General features: G+C 45.7%; 1 protein-coding gene across 13 annotated transcripts in view; it reads left to right on the top strand.

Annotated features, from left to right (window-relative positions):
- The first annotated feature begins 248 nt into the window (after positions 1-248).
- Positions 249-17590, top strand: part of PPIP5K1 (diphosphoinositol pentakisphosphate kinase 1) — a 94280-nt gene continuing 76938 nt past the window's right edge. For 4 of the 13 annotated variants that reach the window (XM_073012102.1, XM_073012100.1, XM_073012098.1 and 1 more), the window contains exons 1-23: positions 2417-2836; positions 3596-3791; positions 4244-4334; positions 4547-4632; positions 4947-5101; positions 5244-5345; positions 5814-5975; positions 6079-6200; positions 7939-8040; positions 9523-9609; positions 9728-9803; positions 9947-10056; positions 10143-10225; positions 10445-10576; positions 10734-10855; positions 11130-11312; positions 13305-13446; positions 13636-13859; positions 14184-14287; positions 14520-14634; positions 14804-14911; positions 15833-15949; positions 16090-16254. In XM_073012102.1, the coding sequence (XP_072868203.1) occupies positions 2690-2836; positions 3596-3791; positions 4244-4334; positions 4547-4632; positions 4947-5101; positions 5244-5345; positions 5814-5975; positions 6079-6200; positions 7939-8040; positions 9523-9609; positions 9728-9803; positions 9947-10056; positions 10143-10225; positions 10445-10576; positions 10734-10855; positions 11130-11312; positions 13305-13446; positions 13636-13859; positions 14184-14287; positions 14520-14634; positions 14804-14911; positions 15833-15949; positions 16090-16254 (2931 nt within the window). In that variant the 5' untranslated portion in view covers positions 2417-2689. Of the gene's footprint in view, positions 2395-2415; positions 2837-3595; positions 3792-4243; positions 4335-4546; positions 4633-4946; positions 5102-5243; positions 5346-5772; positions 5976-6078; positions 6201-7938; positions 8041-9522; positions 9610-9727; positions 9804-9946; positions 10057-10142; positions 10226-10444; positions 10577-10733; positions 10856-11129; positions 11313-13304; positions 13447-13635; positions 13860-14183; positions 14312-14519; positions 14635-14803; positions 14912-15832; positions 15950-16089; positions 16255-17590 lie in introns of those variants that run through there. The other 9 variants (XM_073012101.1, XM_073012099.1, XM_073012097.1 and 6 more) reach the window with 5 other exon arrangements.

Below are 17590 nucleotides of genomic sequence, written 5' to 3'. Positions count from 1 at the left end.
AGAATGTTCAGCGGTATCCCTGGCATCTACTCACTAGACACCAATAGTACCTTTCCAATTGTGACAACCAAAAATGTCTCCTGCCAAACGTCCCCTGTGCAGCAAAATCACAGCTGGTTGAGAACCACTACGTTACTTGTGTGTACACAGAAGTGGAACTGCTGGTTCAAGTTCAAGTTAAAGTCTCTTTTTTTTTTTTTTTTTTTTTGAGACAGAATCTTGCTCTGTTGACCAGGCTGGAGTGCAGTGGCGGATCTCGGCTCACTGCTTGCTCTGCCTCCCAGGTTCATGCCATTCTCCTGCCTCAGCCTCCCGAGTAGCTGGGACTATAGGCGCCCGCCACCACGCCCAGCTAATTGTTTTTTTTTTGGTATTTTTTTTTTGTATTTTTAGTAGAGATGGGGTTTTGCCGTGTTAGCCAGGATGGTCTTGATCTCCTGACCTCGTGATCCACCCGCCTTGGCCTCCCAAAGTGCTGGGATTACAGGCGTGGGTCACCGCACTCGGCCCTCAAGTTAAAGTCTTAAGATATTCTTACTTGTACAGTTTTAGACAGGATTTTTTTTTTTTAACTGTAGCTCCTGGTGTGAATGACCTTGGCCTAGACTAACACTGGTTCTATAGTACCAGGGGACACTAGAGAGAACATTGAGATTTCAGTTTGAGAATGGGTTGGAGACTGCTGTATGGATGCCTGTATCCTCAACCTCCCAACCACACTAGACCTCTTTGCCTGAACAGATTTTCTGAATTTGGGCATCTGTCTTTTATTATTATTATTATTATTATCGTCATTATTTGAGGCAGGGTCTTGCTGTGTCACCCAGACTGGAGTGCAGTGGCACGATCATGGCTCACTGCAGACTTGACCTCTTGTGCTTAAACAATCCTTCCACCTCAGCCTTTTGAGTAGCTGGGGCCACTGGTGTGTACAACTCACTATGCCTGGCTAATTTTAAAAAACTTTTTGGCTGGGTATGGTAGTTCACGCCTGTAATCCCAGCACTTTGGGAGTCTGAGGTGGGGGGATCACAAGGTCAGGAGTTTAAGACCAGCCTGGTCAGCATGATGAAACTCTGTCTCTACTATAAAGTAAAATACAAAAAAATTGGCCAGGCATGGTGTGGTGTGCCTGTGGTCTCAGCTACTCGGGAGGCTGAGGCAGGAGAATTGCTTAAACTCGGAAGGCGGAGGTTGCAGTGAGCTGAGGTCACACCACTGCACTCCAGCCTGGGTGACAGAGCGAGACTCTGTCTCAAGAAAAAAAGAAAAAAAAATTTTTTTCTTCTGAAGCAGGGTCTTTTTCCATTACCCAGGCTGGAGTGCAGTGGTACAATCACCGCTCACTGCAGTCCCGGCCTTTTAGGTTTAAACAATCCTCCCAGCTTAGCCTCCCAAGTAGCTGGGACCACAGGCACGTGCCACCATGCCCGGCTAATTTAAGAAAAAGCTTTTGTATAGGTCCTGTCTCCCTATATTGCCCAGGCTGGTCTCGAACTCTTAGGCTCAAGCAGTCATCCTGTTTCAGCCTCCCAAAGTGCTGGGATTACAGGCATGAGCCCCTGTGTGCAGCCTTAATTTTTTTTTGTAGAGATGGGGTCTTGCTATGTTGCCCTGGCTGGTCTCAAACTCCTGAGCCCAAGCGATCCTCCTGCCTCAGCTTCCTAAAATACTGGAATTATAGGGATGAACCATGGCATCTGGCTGGGCAACTGTCTTTTAAGGTGGAGTAGATGAAAGAGAGAGAACATGGGGGTTTTATTATTTTTTTAATTTTTGGTTTGAGAGAGGGCCTCACTCTGTCACCCAGGCTGGAGTGCAATGGCGTGATCTCGGCTCACTGCAATGTCCACATCCCGGACTCAAATGATCCTCTTGCCTCAGCCTCCCAAGTAGCTGGGACTACAGGCATGCACCACCATGCCTGCCTAATTTTTGTATTTTTTTGTAGAAACTGGGTTTCGACATGTTGCCCAGGCTGGTCTCGAACTCCTGGACTCGTGATCCATCCTCCTCAGCCTCCCAAAACGCTGGAATTACAGGTGTAAGCCAGTGTGCCTGGCCTTAATGTTCTGATATAATACTTAGAATGTAGGGTACCCTCAATGAATATTTTTTGAGTGAATCTTTGGGAAGAATGAAGATGAGGTTTAAGGGGAAAGGCAGCTGAGCTCTCTCATTCCTCTGCCTTTGAATTAAATCACTGAATTCAACACTACTGTGAGGAGGTGGAAAAGGACTAGGAACATTGTGGAATGAGTCAAAGTTTGAAATGTCACTCTAACCTTCTCTTCTGGTAGGACTCAACAGTAGCCTTCCTTGAGGACCTACCTTTCCCATTTGCTACCTGAAGTTAATGTTTCTTGCTGGCCAAATCAGGGACATGCAGGCATTGTAAGGGCTGATTATCTGATCCTCTTACTAATTTATTGGTTGGGGTGGGGTGAGCAGGGAGGAAAAGGGATACCTTGGTTTTTCTTTTATGGCTCTTTTAGCATCTCAAGTCATAGCCCATATGCCTCCTTTCTTGTTGATCCTTCTTCCTATAGCTTTGTTTTGTTTCCCCTTATAGTTCCCTCTTATGCTTTTCATCTCCATCCCCATCCCCACCCACTGCCAGGGGGCTTGGGTTCTGAGCTGATGGGGTACCCCCCTCTGCAGAGCGGGATGAGTGGGTGTTCCGGCAGGGATGTGGTCATTGACGGCCAGTGAGGGCGAGAGTACCACTGCCCACTTCTTCCTTGGAGCTGGAGATGAGGGGCTGGGCACCCGTGGAATAGGCATGAGGCCAGAAGAGAGTGACAGCGAGCTCCTTGAGGACGAGGAGGATGAAGTGGTAAGAATGGGGAAAATGATATAACTTGGTGTTGGAGCCTCTGTCCTTGAGAATTAAGATTCTATTGGTTGGAGATACCTCTCTGTTCTTTCCAAATGCATAGACTCCCTGTCATAAACAGGCCCTATCCTGGTTTAGGGGAGGGGCAGTAGAGATTGGTTAGGTTGCCTCTCTTAGAAACCCCTGCCCTGGCCGGGTGTGGGTAATCCCAACACTTTGGGAGGCCAAGGCAGCCAGATCATTTGAGGTCAGGAGTTCGAAACCAGCCTGTCCAACATGGTGAAACCCTGTCTCTACTAAAAATACAAAAATTAGCTGGGCATGGTGGTGGGCACCTGTAATCCCAGCTACTGGGGAGGCTGAGGCAGGAGAATCACTTGAGCCCAAGAGTTGGAGGTCGCAGTGAGTAGAAATCATGCCACTGCACTCCAGCCTGGGCGACAGAGTGAGACTCCATCTCAAAAAAAGGAAAAAAAGAAACCCCTGCCCTTAGGATCTTCCTGTTGTCTCATGGTTGTTGGTTCTCTAGCTCTCCTGCTTGAGCACGTATTTCCTATTGTGGAAAGGCTCCTATTCTGTAGGCAGTTGGAATCCCTAGCTGTGCCCCAACCTAGATCAAAGTTAGGAGGCACCCTGTATCCCATAGGTCCAGAGTCCTGGCAAGAAACTCTGTGCCCTAAGAAGATAAGACAGTGTTCCCAGAAGGGGGTGATATTGGTGGAAAGTTCTTGAGTTTCTGATAGCACTTCCTCTCTGTAGCCTCCTGAACCTCAGATCATTGTTGGCATCTGTGCCATGACCAAGAAATCCAAGTCCAAGCCAATGACTCAAATCCTAGAGCGACTCTGCAGATTTGACTACCTGACTGTTATCATTCTGGGAGAAGATGTAATCCTTAATGAACCTGTGGAAAACTGGCCATCCTGCCACTGTCTCATCTCTTTCCACTCCAAAGGTTGGGGTCTGGGAAGGAAAATGGGAGGGAATGGTGGTGGGAATACCGGTTTGGGACATGAGGTTCTTACTGTCTTATTTCCTTAGTAAAGAGCCATCAGCTACTTGTGACACACTAGACAATGGTGCCAAGGAGTTTGCTTTCCCTACATCCTGGAGGAGTTGCTGGGGATTTAAAGCCTATAGTCTAACCTCAGGACAACTCTAAGTCTCTTAGGATCTCTGGACAGAGTTGGGTCTCTGGAAGGACTGTAAAAATAATTTCTGTTTTACTTTTTCTTGATAAATATCCTAGACTTGGGGAGCTGGGCAGAAGAATAAGTGATGGATTGAATGGGTAGAGGAGCTCAGTGGCAGCTAGTCGCTTTAATATGTCTTTCTATGTCTCTTGCTCTTTTCTCGTTCTCTTTCTCTCCCTTTCTTTTGTCTCTTTATTTTGTATCTCCATTCCAGGCTTCCCTCTGGACAAAGCTGTTGCTTACTCCAAGCTTCGAAACCCCTTTCTTATCAATGATCTGGCCATGCAGTATTACATCCAAGATAGGTATAACTTCCTGTTGACCAGTGAGATGGGCGGCTTTGGGATCACGCATGTTCAGGGAACCCACTCTGAGAAGGGCAGAGTCAAACAAACATGCCTAATTTTTGTACCATAATTTTGTGCCCTGGTGTCTTTTAATCCTGTGCAAATGAAATCCCCAGGCTCTTCCCTTAGTTACTCCCACCTCTCCCAGCTATTTTATTTGGGGGTGACAGGAGGGAGGTGTACCGGATCCTGCAGGAAGAGGGTATTGATCTGCCTCGATATGCTGTGCTCAACCGTGATCCTGCCCGGCCTGATGGTGAGTACCTGGCCTGAGGGAGGGTTAGTCCTGCCTTTCCTTGCTTTCTATGACTTAGCCACGTTTCCATCTTCTAGACATCGCCTATATACCACCTATCTATGTGGGGTTTTGATTATTGGATTATGGGTGGGGTTAGAGCCATAAGTCTTCGGACAGAGTCTTGGACCTGTTATATAGAGTTTTTACCTCATCTATTACAAAGATACGGTCATAAAAATTTGAGGGTTATAGAGATGAAAACCTGGGGAAATGAGAATTAGTAATATTCCATAACCATAGGCCATAGGAATGACCACACACCCACCTTTCAGAATGCAACCTGATAGAAGGTGAAGACCAAGTAGAGGTCAATGGAGCTGTCTTTCCCAAGCCCTTCGTGGAGAAGCCAGTGAGTGCAGAAGACCACAATGTTTACATCTACTACCCCAGCTCAGCTGGAGGAGGAAGCCAGCGTCTCTTTCGTAAGGTAGGGGAGACATTTGAGCATCTGGAGAGTCAGAGAGGTAAAAGGGCAAGGATGAGGTCGTGGGGAAGGAAGATGGAGAATTTGGGGACAGAAGAGAGAGTTGAGGCAACATTGTTTTTTCTTCTTTTTTTTTCTCTTGAAGATTGGCAGCCGAAGCAGTGTTTACTCTCCTGAGAGCAGCGTCCGAAAGACGGGGTCGTACATCTATGAGGAATTTATGCCAACAGATGGCACAGATGTCAAGGTTATGGTGGATACAGGGATTTAAGAGGTTACAGATGTCTGGGTGGGGATGGGGTACTTGGGAAGCAGGTGGAAGTATATGGGGAGGAGGTCCTAGAAAATAACATGATGTGAATGTGATTGGCTTTCATATTCAGGTGAAGATAATGAGTGGAGGATTCAGACATTCACATTTTCACTATCAGAGCAAGGGCAAGGCTGACTTAGAAAAATGGTATAATGTTGGTAAATTATTGTTTAATAAGGACTGTCTGACAGTAGTGGAGTCCCGAGGAGAAATTCGTAATGATACTTGAGTAGGGCTCAGTAGGAAAAATGTTGGTCAGTCCCCTTAATGCTCAGGATTTGTTGGTTTTGTTTTTGTTGTTGTTGTTTTACTCTGAAACTAGTCTACAGACCTAGTGCTCATATTGTCTTCTCATATACAGGGTGAGCTGTGGGCATACTCAGTGATGCTATGTACCTGCAGGTGTATACAGTGGGGCCAGATTATGCCCATGCTGAAGCTAGAAAGTCTCCAGCTTTGGATGGGAAGGTTGAACGAGACAGTGAGGGGAAAGAGATTCGATATCCAGTCATGCTGACTGCCATGGAAAAGCTGGTGGCCAGGAAAGTCTGCGTAGCTTTCAAGGTAGAGGAGGGCCCAGGGAGGTTGCGAAATGAGGGAGAAAGGAAGGAACAGGGGTCCAGGAAGAGTAACTGTCTTGTTCTCATCTTCCTTCTTTTCCTTGCAGCAAACAGTTTGTGGGTTTGACCTTCTTCGTGCCAATGGTCATTCCTTTGTGTGCGATGTCAATGGTTTTAGTTTTGTCAAGAACTCGATGAAATACTATGATGACTGTGCCAAGATTTTGGGGTAAGAGACACAGTGGTCTGTGCTGGGGAGAATGGGCTTACAGAAGAATATTTGAAAGTTTTTGCTTTATTTTAAATATCATAAAGATGATTTAAAAGTGAAAAAGCAGGCCAGGTGCGGTGGCTCATGCCTGTAAACTCAGCACTTTGAGAGGCTGAGATAGGTGGGTCACCTGGGTCGGGAGTTAGAGACCAGCCTGGCCAACATGGTGAAACCCTGTTTCTACTTAAGATACAAAATTAGCCAGGCATGGTGGTGCATGCCTGTAATCCCAGCTACCAGGGAGGCTGTGGCAGGAGAATCACTTGAACGCAGGAGGTGAAGGTTGCAGTGAGCTGAGATCGTGCCATAGTACTCCAGCCTGGGTGACAAGAGCGAAACTCTGTCTCAATAAATAAATAAATAAATAAATAAAATAAAAATAAGAAAGAAAGAAGGGGCTCCTCAGGCTCCTTGCCTTTCTAACACTGCCCCTCCAGAGACCGTTGTTGTTACAAGTTTTAGACATAACAATTTATCTTTTTCTGCCATATCCAAGCTGTATTTATTTTACTAAATGTGGTCATACCATAATACTGCTCTGCAACTTGACTTTCCAAGAAATTTGTCACATAATGTATAAACCATTTGAAAATATATAAGGAATGATGACTATAGTGAGCACCTATGTATTCACCACCTAGCTTGTGAAATAAAATGTTAGGAATATAGGCCGGGCATGGTGGCTCACGCCTGTAATCCCGGCACTTTGGGAGGCCGAGGCAGGTGGATCACCTGTGGTCAGGAGTTTGAGACCAGCCAGACCAACATGGTGAAACCTTATTTCTACTAAAAATACAAAAATTGGGCAGGCTCGGTGGCTTCCGCCTGTAATCCCAGCACTTTGGGAGGGCGAGGTGCGTGGATCACTTGAGGTCAGGACTGGTGAGACCAGCCTGGCCAACATGGTGAAACCCCGTCTCTACTAAAAATACACACACACAAAAATTGGCCGGCATAATGGCGGGTACCGGTAATCCCAGCTACTTGGGAGGCTGAGACAGGAGAATCACTTGAACCCGGGAGGCGGAGATTGCAGCGAGGTGAGATCATGCCACTGCACTCCAGCCTGGGTGACAGGAATGAGACTCCATCTCAAAACAAAACAAAACAAAAACAAAGAATTAGCCATGGTCAGGTGGGCCCCTGTAATCTCAGCTGCTCAGGAGGCTGAGGCAGTAGAATTGCTTGATTCCAGGAGGTGGAGATTGCAGTGAGCTGAGATCATGCCATTGCACTCCAGCCTGGGCAACAACAGCGAAACTCTGTCTCAAAAAATATATATATATATACACACACACACATACACACACACGTACATATATAGGTACACATATGTGTATATATGTATATATGTACGTATATATGTATATATACACATACATGTATAGATACATACATGTGTGTGTATGTGTATATATATTTTTATATATATATGTAATTGAAGCCCCTATATACTCCTCCCTGGTAACATCCCCTCCTCATCCCCAGAGGGAACCACAATCCATAATTTGGTGTTTGTCATTCCCATATATTTATTTATATTTTTACTGCCTATGTATGGGTATTTGTTTGTATGTTTTTAGACTTTATATCAACGTATTCTTCTGCCTGCAGCCTGCTTGTTTCTGTGAGCTTCATTCATATGAGTAGTTCTGGTTTATTCATTTTTACATGGCTTCTTTGTTTCTCTTTCTAGGAATACCATAATGCGGGAGCTTGCCCCACAGTTCCAGATTCCGTGGTCCATCCCCACAGAGGCTGAGGACATTCCCATTGTTCCTACCACATCTGGCACTATGTAAGCAGAAGTAAAAGGTCTGGAGTAACCTACTTAAGACCCATGGGACTCCTTCAACCAGACTACTGGTTACTTCCTGACCCCACACTATCTGACTAACAGAGCCTGGGTCTCTTATACACAGTCTTCTTAATTCCACTTATATTCCCTGCCTTTTTTTTTTGAGACAGAGTCTTGCTGTGTTGCCCAGGCTGGAGTGCAGTGGCATGATCTCGGCCCACAGCAACCTCCACTTCCTGGGTTCAGGTGAGCACATCTGGCTAATTTTTGTGTTTTTTGTTTTTGTTTTTGTTTTTTTGAGACGGAGTCTGGCTCTGTCACCCAGGCTGGAGTGCAGTGGCCGGATCTCAGCTCACTGCAAGCTCCGCCTCCCAGATTTATGCCATTCTCCTGCCTCAGCCTCTGGAGTAGCTGGGGCTACAGGCGCCCGCCACCTCGCCCGGCTAGTTTTTTGTATTTTTTAGTAGAGACGGAGTTTCACCGTGTTAGCCAGGATGGTCTCGATCTCCTGACCTCGTGATCCGCCCGTCTCGGCCTCCCAAAGTGCTGGGACTACAGGCTTGAGCCACCGCGCCCGGCCATTTTTGTGTTTTTAGTAGAGACAGGGTTTCACCATGTGACCAGGCTGATCCTGAACTCCTGAGTTCAAGTGATCCACCCGCCTCAGCCTTCCAGTGTGCTGGGATTATAGGCATGAGCCCCTATGCCCAGCCTCCATTTATATTCCTAATCACAGTTTCCTTTTCATTTTCTTCTTTTTTTTTTTTTTTTTGTGACAGGGTCTGGCTCTGTCTCCCAGGCTGGAGTGCAGTGGTGCACGCATGTTTCACTGCAGCCTCTACCTCCTGGGCTCAAGTGATCCTCCCACCTCAGCCTCCCAGATAGCTGGGACACAGGCGTGTGCCACCACGCCTGGATCATTTTTTTTCTTTTAACTTTTTTATAGACAGGCTGACCCTATGTTGCTTATGCTCACCCTATGTTTCTCCTGGGCCTAAGTGATCCTCCCACCTCAGCCTCCCAAAGTGCTGAGATGACAGGCATGAGCCCTGCTCACCCCCCCTATTTTTTTTTTTTAACTTTTTTTTTTTTTTTTTTTTTTTTTTTTGAGATGGAGTCTCGCTCTGTCGCCCAGGGTGGAGTGCAGTGGCGCAATCTCGGCTCACTGCAAGCTCCGCCTCCCGGATTCCCACCATTCTGCCTCAGCCTCCCAAGTAGCTGGGACTACAGGCGCCCACCACCTCGCCTGGCTAGTTTTTTTTTCTATTTTTTAGTAGAGACGGGGTTTCACCATGTTAGCCAGGATGGTCTCGATCTCCTGACCTTGTGATCCGCCCGTCTCAACCTCCCAAAGTGCTGGGATTACAGGCTTGAGCCACCGCGCCCGGCCAAGCCCCCCTATTTTTTGACATGTCAAGTAATGTGAAGACAGGAGGTGGGATGGGGGTGTGGGAGAGGCTCTGATAACATTTATGATCTTAGGATGGAACTTCGTTGTGTCATTGCAATTATTCGTCATGGGGATCGTACTCCCAAGCAGAAGATGAAGATGGAAGTGAAACACCCAAGGTAGGAAGAGTGTCCTAATTTACACAAATAGGTTTTCATGAGGAAGGCTGCATGGGGTGCAACTCCTACAGGCTTTGACTGTCTCATCCCACACTGAAGCTTCTCATTATTTCTTCAGGTTTTTTGCTCTGTTTGAAAAACATGGTGGCTACAAGACAGGGAAATTAAAACTCAAGCGACCTGAGCAGCTCCAGGTAAGGTAGTGAATCTGGCCAGGAGGAGCAGTGCTATGAGAGAGAGAGAGAGGGTATGGCATTGGGAGTCTTGATAAAAGACTGGGATCAAAAGGTAACTGTCTAGGACCTGGCCTTCTGCATAGATACCTTATTTCCTCTAGGAGGTGCTGGATATCACAAGGCTGTTGTTGGCTGAACTGGAGAAAGAACCAGGTGGTGAAATCGAGGAGAAGACTGGAAAACTAGAACAGCTGAAGTCTGTATTGGAGATGTGAGAAAGGGGATAGCAAAAGGGAGCCAATAACAGTGAGAGCTGGGGTGCTGGAACGGAAAATAAACTGTGACTTTATCCTGCAGGTATGGTCACTTCTCAGGTATAAACCGGAAGGTACAATTGACTTACTACCCTCATGGAGTAAAAGCTTCTAATGAGGGGCAAGGTAAGATGTAGTCCCCCTTACCATTACCTCTCAGATCTTGTGTTCTTTTTATTTTTTATTTTTTTGTCTATCTTTTCTCCCCACCAGATCTCTTTTACTTGAGCCTGTAGATGACCTATACCCCAAATTACCTCTCTGGCCTCCTCAGAAGACCTAACATTTAGACGTTCCCACTACTTTTCTTAGATCTAGACCATTCACTGCCCCTTATTCCCTCAGATCCACAGAGGGAGCCTCTGGCCCCATCTCTGTTGCTGGTACTGAAGTGGGGTGGAGAACTCACTCCTGCTGGCCGTGTTCAGGCTGAGGAGCTGGGGCGAGCTTTTCGCTGCATGTACCCTGGAGGACAGGGTGAGTGTTTTGGGGAGTAAACACAACAGGGCCGGGATAAAAATGATTAGAGAGTAAGTTGGGGAAAATGAAGTGAAAGAGACAGTGGAGAAATGAATATTTTTTCTTCCACGAGTATTTATAGCAGTCCATTCCTGGTCCCCCGCTTTGTCCCCAGGTGACTATGCTGGCTTCCCTGGTTGTGGGCTGCTTCGTCTCCATAGCACTTTCCGCCACGACCTCAAGATCTATGCCTCTGATGAGGGTCGTGTTCAGATGACTGCTGCTGCCTTCGCCAAGGTGCATACTACAGTTCTATAGTCCCAGTTTCCATTAGGTAGAGAAGCAGAGTTTGGAGAACCAGTTGGAGCATTTCAGGGTGCTTGTAGGCCAACTCTGAAGTTTCTGCATGTATTGGACCCATTTTGTACTACTGAGAATGAGCTGAGAATCAGTGATTGTAGGCCCCATCTCTTCAACCAGGTCCCATTCGATCCCTGGGACCATCTAGGCCTAGGGATACTAACCTGCTAACCTGCAAGGGAAACAAATAGACCTTGTGTTTTCTCTTTAGGGCCTTCTGGCTCTAGAAGGGGAGCTGACACCTATTTTGGTGCAAATGGTGAAGAGTGCCAACATGAATGGGCTGCTGGACAGCGATGGGGATTCTTTGAGCAGCTGCCAGCACCGGGTGAAGGCTCGGCTGCACCATATTTTACAGCAGGATGCGCCCTTTGGCCCTGAGGACTACGACCAGGTCAGGCTCTAAAATAACCTGGATCCCCAATTCCTAGAATTCTAAATAGTAGGGATCAATAATAACGGTATTTACTGCATGCTAGGCACTGTTTTAGTTGTTTTACACATATTGTTTAATCCTTACAGCAACCCTTTGAGATAAGTACAGGTCTACAATCTCTTGTCCATAATTTTGAAAATTAAAAAGATTTTTTTCTTGACACTAAGATTCATTTGGCAGCCAAACCTGACACGAACTGTCGTAAGACTTTTATAATCCTTAGTTTTCCCACTTTATAGTCATGCATTTTGTGGCAGAAATATTAATGTGTTTGGTTATGCCATAGGCCCTTTTGGAGGTATTATATACATATGGCATATATACTGTATTCACTTCTAAAGTCCCACACATTCTCATTTCAAAGCACAGCTCAGATCCCAAGGACCCTGAACTAAATGTTTCAGTTATCCATTGTTGCATAATAAACTACCCCAAAACGTAGTAAGCTAAAACAACAACCATTTTATTATCTCTCACAGTTCTGGGCTCATCTGATCTTGCTTGGAGTCTCTCCTGAAATTGCAGTCAGATATTGACTGGAGCTGGAACCATCTGGAATTTCAGCTGGGATTGTGGGATGGCTGGCGCTCTCCCTCTGCATGCTCTCCCTATAATCTCAGTGCCTCTTTTCTCCACATGGTTCTTCATATGGTTTCCATAGCATGATAGCTGGATGTATTAAATGGTAGCAGTAGGGATATTTAAAAGCAGAAGCTTAGAAACTTTCTTAAAGTGTAGGCTCAGAATTAGCACAAAATAACTTTGCTATTTTTTGTTGGTTAAGCAGTCACCGGGCCAGCCAGATTTAAGGGAAGGGAAGGAAGACAAAGAATTGATGGTCATCTTTAAAGCACTACGAGGACTGCAGACCACAAGGACTTTCATCCCATTTTACAGATGAGGAAACCTAGGCTCAGAAGAATCTAAGCAATTTTCCTCATGTCATCCAGCTAATACAAACCCAAGGAGTCTAACTCCAAAACCCAGGCTGTTACATTGCTTTATAGTATTAATTGTAGTATATGCCATTACTCAATATGGTCATTCTTTTTCCTGCATATCTAGGCCACAATTGACCAGGCAGTGGTTTTCTACTCTTCCCACTCCTCGTTTCTGATAGGTTCTTTTAAAAAAAGTTTAACAATTTAAAATTGTGGTGCTACTTTAACCATTTTTAAGTGTATAGTTCAGTAGCATTACATGTATTTACATTGTTGTGTAACATTTCTAATTGGTTCTTAAATGAGCTAAGTAAGCACATTGCTATGATTCCATGGCATTTTCTGTGTTCTCTGAGTAGGACTTGATAAGGAACAGGACCTTTCCTTTATTTCCCAATACATTGCTCACTGTCAAACTCAAAAAAGCTAAGGCAGCTTTCCTTTTCTGCCTTGTCTTCTTTTGAAAGCAAGAATGAAACTTGTGAAGACCTAAATAGAGTTGTGCATTTTCAGCCACAATCTTGATTCTCCCTCCCCATTTCTCATTGACTGTTACTGTCCTAAAAGCCTGAGTCGGAACCCAGTTCTGAGGCAGCATTTCTACTCTAGGCTCAGGCTGGCATCTTGTTTAGAGGAAGAAGATGATGTTATCTCTGATCTCTACTCATGAAAATATTCTGTGGAGATTTTGAGGGATTTTGGTTTAATCCTTATTCTCCAGTATTTCCCATGCGTATTCTAGAGCCTTCAAGAAAATAACTTAGGTCTGTTTTATTTTCTCTGGACTCTAAGACTCTTAAAATCAATCCCTCTTAGATGACTATATGCTAGAGCAGTGCCCTTACCTGAAGGCCTAGAGCTGCTACTATGCCCAGTAACCTAAGAATGCTCACTGGAGTGAACCAGCATACAGATCTGTATTGTGGGTAGTCTCTGTGTAATAAGCTCACAGGAATCTGGGCAATTAGTGCTGAGCTTGTCTTGCTTTTCTTCTCTCAATTCTTCATAGCTGGCTCCCACCAGAAGTATTTCCCTGCTCAACTCCATGACTATCATCCAGAATCCTGTGAAGGTCTGTGATCAGGTATTTGCCCTGATCGAAAACCTCACCCACCAGATCCGGGAACGGATGCAGGACCCCAGGTCTGTAGGTGGGTATGAATACTACTATCTTCCCTTCAAGGTCTCAGGTATGGATGGGTTTCTCAGGCATTCTTGTGTCATCTGCTAAATGTCAGAGACCAGGCCTCCTCCTCCCTGTGGTTCTACTTCAGAGTCATCAGGGTCTTTGGTTGGAGGTAAAATCTTTGATTCTTATCTGATTTCTGCCTTTCTTCCAGACCTGCAGCTCTACCACAGTGAGACACTAGAGCTAATGCTACAGCGTTGGAGCAAGCTGGAGCATGACTTTCGACAGAAGAGTGGGCGCTATGATATCAGTAAGATCCCTGACATCTATGACTGTGTCAAGTATGATGTGCAGCACAATGGGAGTCTGGGACTTCAAGGCACAGCCGAGTTGCTTCGTCTCTCTAAGGCATTGGCTGATGTGGTCATTCCCCAGGTGTGTCTTGTATAAGGGACCTAGCCTGGGGACGAGGGTGCTGGGAAGGAAAGAGAGAAAAGGTGGAAAGGAAGGGTGATTTGGGACTAGAGGAAAGCCACTTAGAGAAGGAATAAGCTGAGTTTCTACATTTCTCAGGGTCCAGTCTGGCTCTTGGTAAGTACAGGAGGCTAATTCAGGAGACACCTGGAAGAGGGGGAGTGTAGTGGATATGAAAGAAGCCCTAGACGTGAGGTGAAGACAGGCATGATCTTGGTCCTGGGAATATGAGGCATGAGAAGACAAGATTTATTGAGGTATTTATTTCTGGCCTGTGTCCCCTAGGAGTACGGGATCAGCCGGGAGGAGAAACTGGAAATTGCTGTGGGCTTCTGTCTTCCACTGTTGCGGAAGATACTGCTTGACCTGCAGAGAACCCACGAGGATGAGTCTGTCAACAAGCTGCATCCCCTGTGAGGGAGGGCTGGGAGGGGTGTTGGATGGAGGGAGGGGCATGTCAGGGAGTCTTGGGGGAATCAAGGCTGGAACAGCCTGGGGAAGCAAGAATAGACAAGATTTTGGGATGGAAAGGAGAGAAGTCTTTGAGGTGGGAGAAGAGAGTGTCCAGAAGGGTGGGAGGAGGATTAACTGACTGTGTGAGTGATTTAGCTGTTATCTCAGGTACTCCCGGGGCGTGCTCTCCCCAGGTCGCCACGTTCGAACGCGTCTCTATTTCACCAGTGAGAGCCACGTCCACTCCCTACTCAGTGTCTTCCGTTATGGAGGACTTCTTGATGTAAGGATCCTCCTTCTTCTTTAGCCTGTGAACAGATTTTTCCCAGCATTCTTTCACTCTTCTCCTCATGCTTTTTAAATGAAAGCTTTCTCCCTTCTCATTAGCTCCCTGCTCATTCCCTGACTCCCTTTTCCTTAAGCAATGGCTTACCTCTTTTTGCATTTGATAGGAGACCCAGGATGCACAATGGCAGCGAGCTTTGGATTATCTTAGTGCCATCTCAGAGCTTAACTATATGACCCAGATTGTCATCATGCTTTATGAGGACAACACACAGGTGAGGAGCTAGCAGGTGGGGGATGAGAGGAAGGCCCCTTCTTTTGACTTCTATTAAAAAAAAAACCTCACTTATCCTTATAATTTGGAGAATCCAGCTAGGTGTGGCACTTAGGCACAGCATGACACAGAGCATCCAGGAGGTTCTTACTGGAACAGAAAATATGTGCTGGGATGTTGCTGAGCCAGAGAGATCACCTAGAACACAGCTCTGGCATTAGGAAGAGTATGGAATTTTGGACAATGTTATAAGTCTTATTTCCTTAAACATGGTTATACATATACCTTCTGCATATGGCTCCACAATGATACTTCTTTTTTTTGAGACAAGGTCTTACTCTGTCACCCAGGCTGGAGTGCGGGGCTGCAATCTGAGCTCACTGCAGCCTTGCAACCTCTGCCTCCTGGGCTCAAGTGATCCTCTCACATCAACCTCCCGAGTAGCTGGGATGACAGACATGTGCCACCATGCCTGGCTAATGTTTTGTATTTTTTGTGGAGATAGGGTCTCAACATGTTGCCCAGGCTGGTCTCGAACTCATGGACTCAAGTAATCTGCCTGCTCCAGTCTCCCAAAGTGCTAGGATTACAGGTGTGAGCCACTGCTCCCGGCCCAGAATATACCTTTAAATGTGCTATATGCACCATAGCCAAACTGAGTTATTGTGGAAGGTGATGGGAAAGGTTGTAAAGCTGGAAATTCAAAAGTCACGTGCAATGGCGAAATCACAAATGGTAGAGATGAGGGAATGAGGATCCTGTAAGAGACAATATGTAGTTGAAAGGAAGCTATAACAGGTCAGTCCCGGAGTGGGACAAGACCCTGAATTCCTAGGAGGATGAATCCTCTTGAGTTCCTCTCTACTTCCACCACAATATCCAGCTTCTCCCAACTTCCCCCTCTTGTGGTGATGCCCCATAGGATCCCTTATCAGAGGAACGGTTCCATGTGGAGCTACACTTCAGCCCTGGAGTGAAAGGTGGTGAGGAAGAAGGCAGTGCCCCAACTGGCTGTGGATTCCGTCCAGCCTCTTCTGAGGTGGGTCAGAGTGCTGGGATTTGGGACTGAAGGAACCAAGTGGTGGGAAACGGTACAGGGAGAAGTAAAAGGATTGGGTGGTCTGGGATTAGGAGCTTGGAGGCCATTAACACCTCTGTTATCTGCCTTTTTTTGTATAGAATGAGGAAATGAAAACCAACCAAGGCAGTATGGAGAACCTGTGTCCAGGAAAGGCATCAGATGAGCCAGACCGGGCATTGCAGACTTCGCCCCAGCCTCCTGAGGGCCCTGGCCTCCCAAGGAGATCACCCCTCATTCGTAACCGAAAAGCTGGTTCCATGGAGGTAATGAGAGGTCCTTGGGAAAAAAATGAAGGGGTGGCAGTACTCATAGGACTATATCCACAGATCCTCTAGATTCCCTTGGGGGTACTCTTGGGACTTGAAGCAGAGTCCTTCTGCTCTGACTGATGTTTTACTTAATCTCTCTTTCAAGCTGGTGTCTCAATAGAGCTTCTTTAACCTGGTTGCTACTTCTCAGATTAAAGAGTGCCACTGAGGGGTGCCTGAGAGATAAGGGTTTAAAGAGATAAGATTAAGGAGGAGGGCTCTGGATGAATTTGAAAAGGTGTTCTTTAAAAGGAAATCTAGTAGAAACATCTTGAACTCTGGGCTAAAATCCCAGTCTGATACTTGGAAGCTGTGTGACTCTCTGGGTAACTTCTCTACACTTCTCTGGCCTTAACTTCTCTAAGCCTCAATTTTTTTTCACCTCTAAAATGTGAGTAGTATCCACCTTATAGATGCTCAACAGACAGTAATATAGTAACAATACAATTGATATTTAAGGTCCGGCCCTCTCCAGCTCTTGGTTACCTTGGGTAAAAATTATAGCTCAGATAGGAGCAAATACCTGGCACTTTTTCTGTACTGTCTTTCCAGAAAGTGGGTCACCCAAGAGCTTTGTCTGTCTTCCTCTTGTTCTGATGAAGATCTTTATCAGCATGGGCCTGTATTCTGCTATTCTTGAAGTTTCTCTTAGTTCTGATTCTAGCTCTTTAGCCTAAAGGAAGTAAGTGTTATTAGTCTCACATTATGCCCAGCTAACCATCTGAGCTTTTTGTTTTGGTCTTTTTCCTGGAAAAACTGTTTCTGTCTTTGGCCCAATTATATCCACCCCGCTTTTTTTTTCCTATCTAGCTCCTTCTGTATCACTTACATTCATTTTGACACCACAATTTATCCCTGTCCCAGAGACTTTGACTGTCTGATTTAGATTCTGCTCTGTCCTGATGACTCTGTTCACCTGGCTCAGTGCCAGGTCTCTATCTCAGAGGAATTGGTTTTTCCATTTTAGGGATCTATCAGAAGAATCCATAATGAGCTGACCTAGGTTCAGCAAAAGGTTTGCAATTCAGATTTTGGAGAAAGCTGAGAAGACGAACTGCAGTCTCTTCTTTTGATTCATCCTTTACTTCCTGATTATTTTAAGGTGAAATTGACATTGGTAATATGCAGAGTTTCTTTAGGTAGGATATACATTATTTTCTCTTTGAGTGTAAGTTGGTATCCATAGTACTCTATTACCCTTTATACTCACATGCAGTAGATCACATGGATAGAATGACACATAATCTTCCATCAATAAACTGCTCCTCCAAATGTCTTTCCTATTCGCATG

This window comes from Chlorocebus sabaeus, chromosome 26 (genome assembly GCF_047675955.1).
Source record: "Chlorocebus sabaeus isolate Y175 chromosome 26, mChlSab1.0.hap1, whole genome shotgun sequence".
Taxonomy (NCBI): Eukaryota; Metazoa; Chordata; class Mammalia; order Primates; family Cercopithecidae; genus Chlorocebus; species Chlorocebus sabaeus.
Note: the sequence above shows the minus strand (reverse complement) of the source record. Positions and strands in the feature narration are given on the sequence as shown.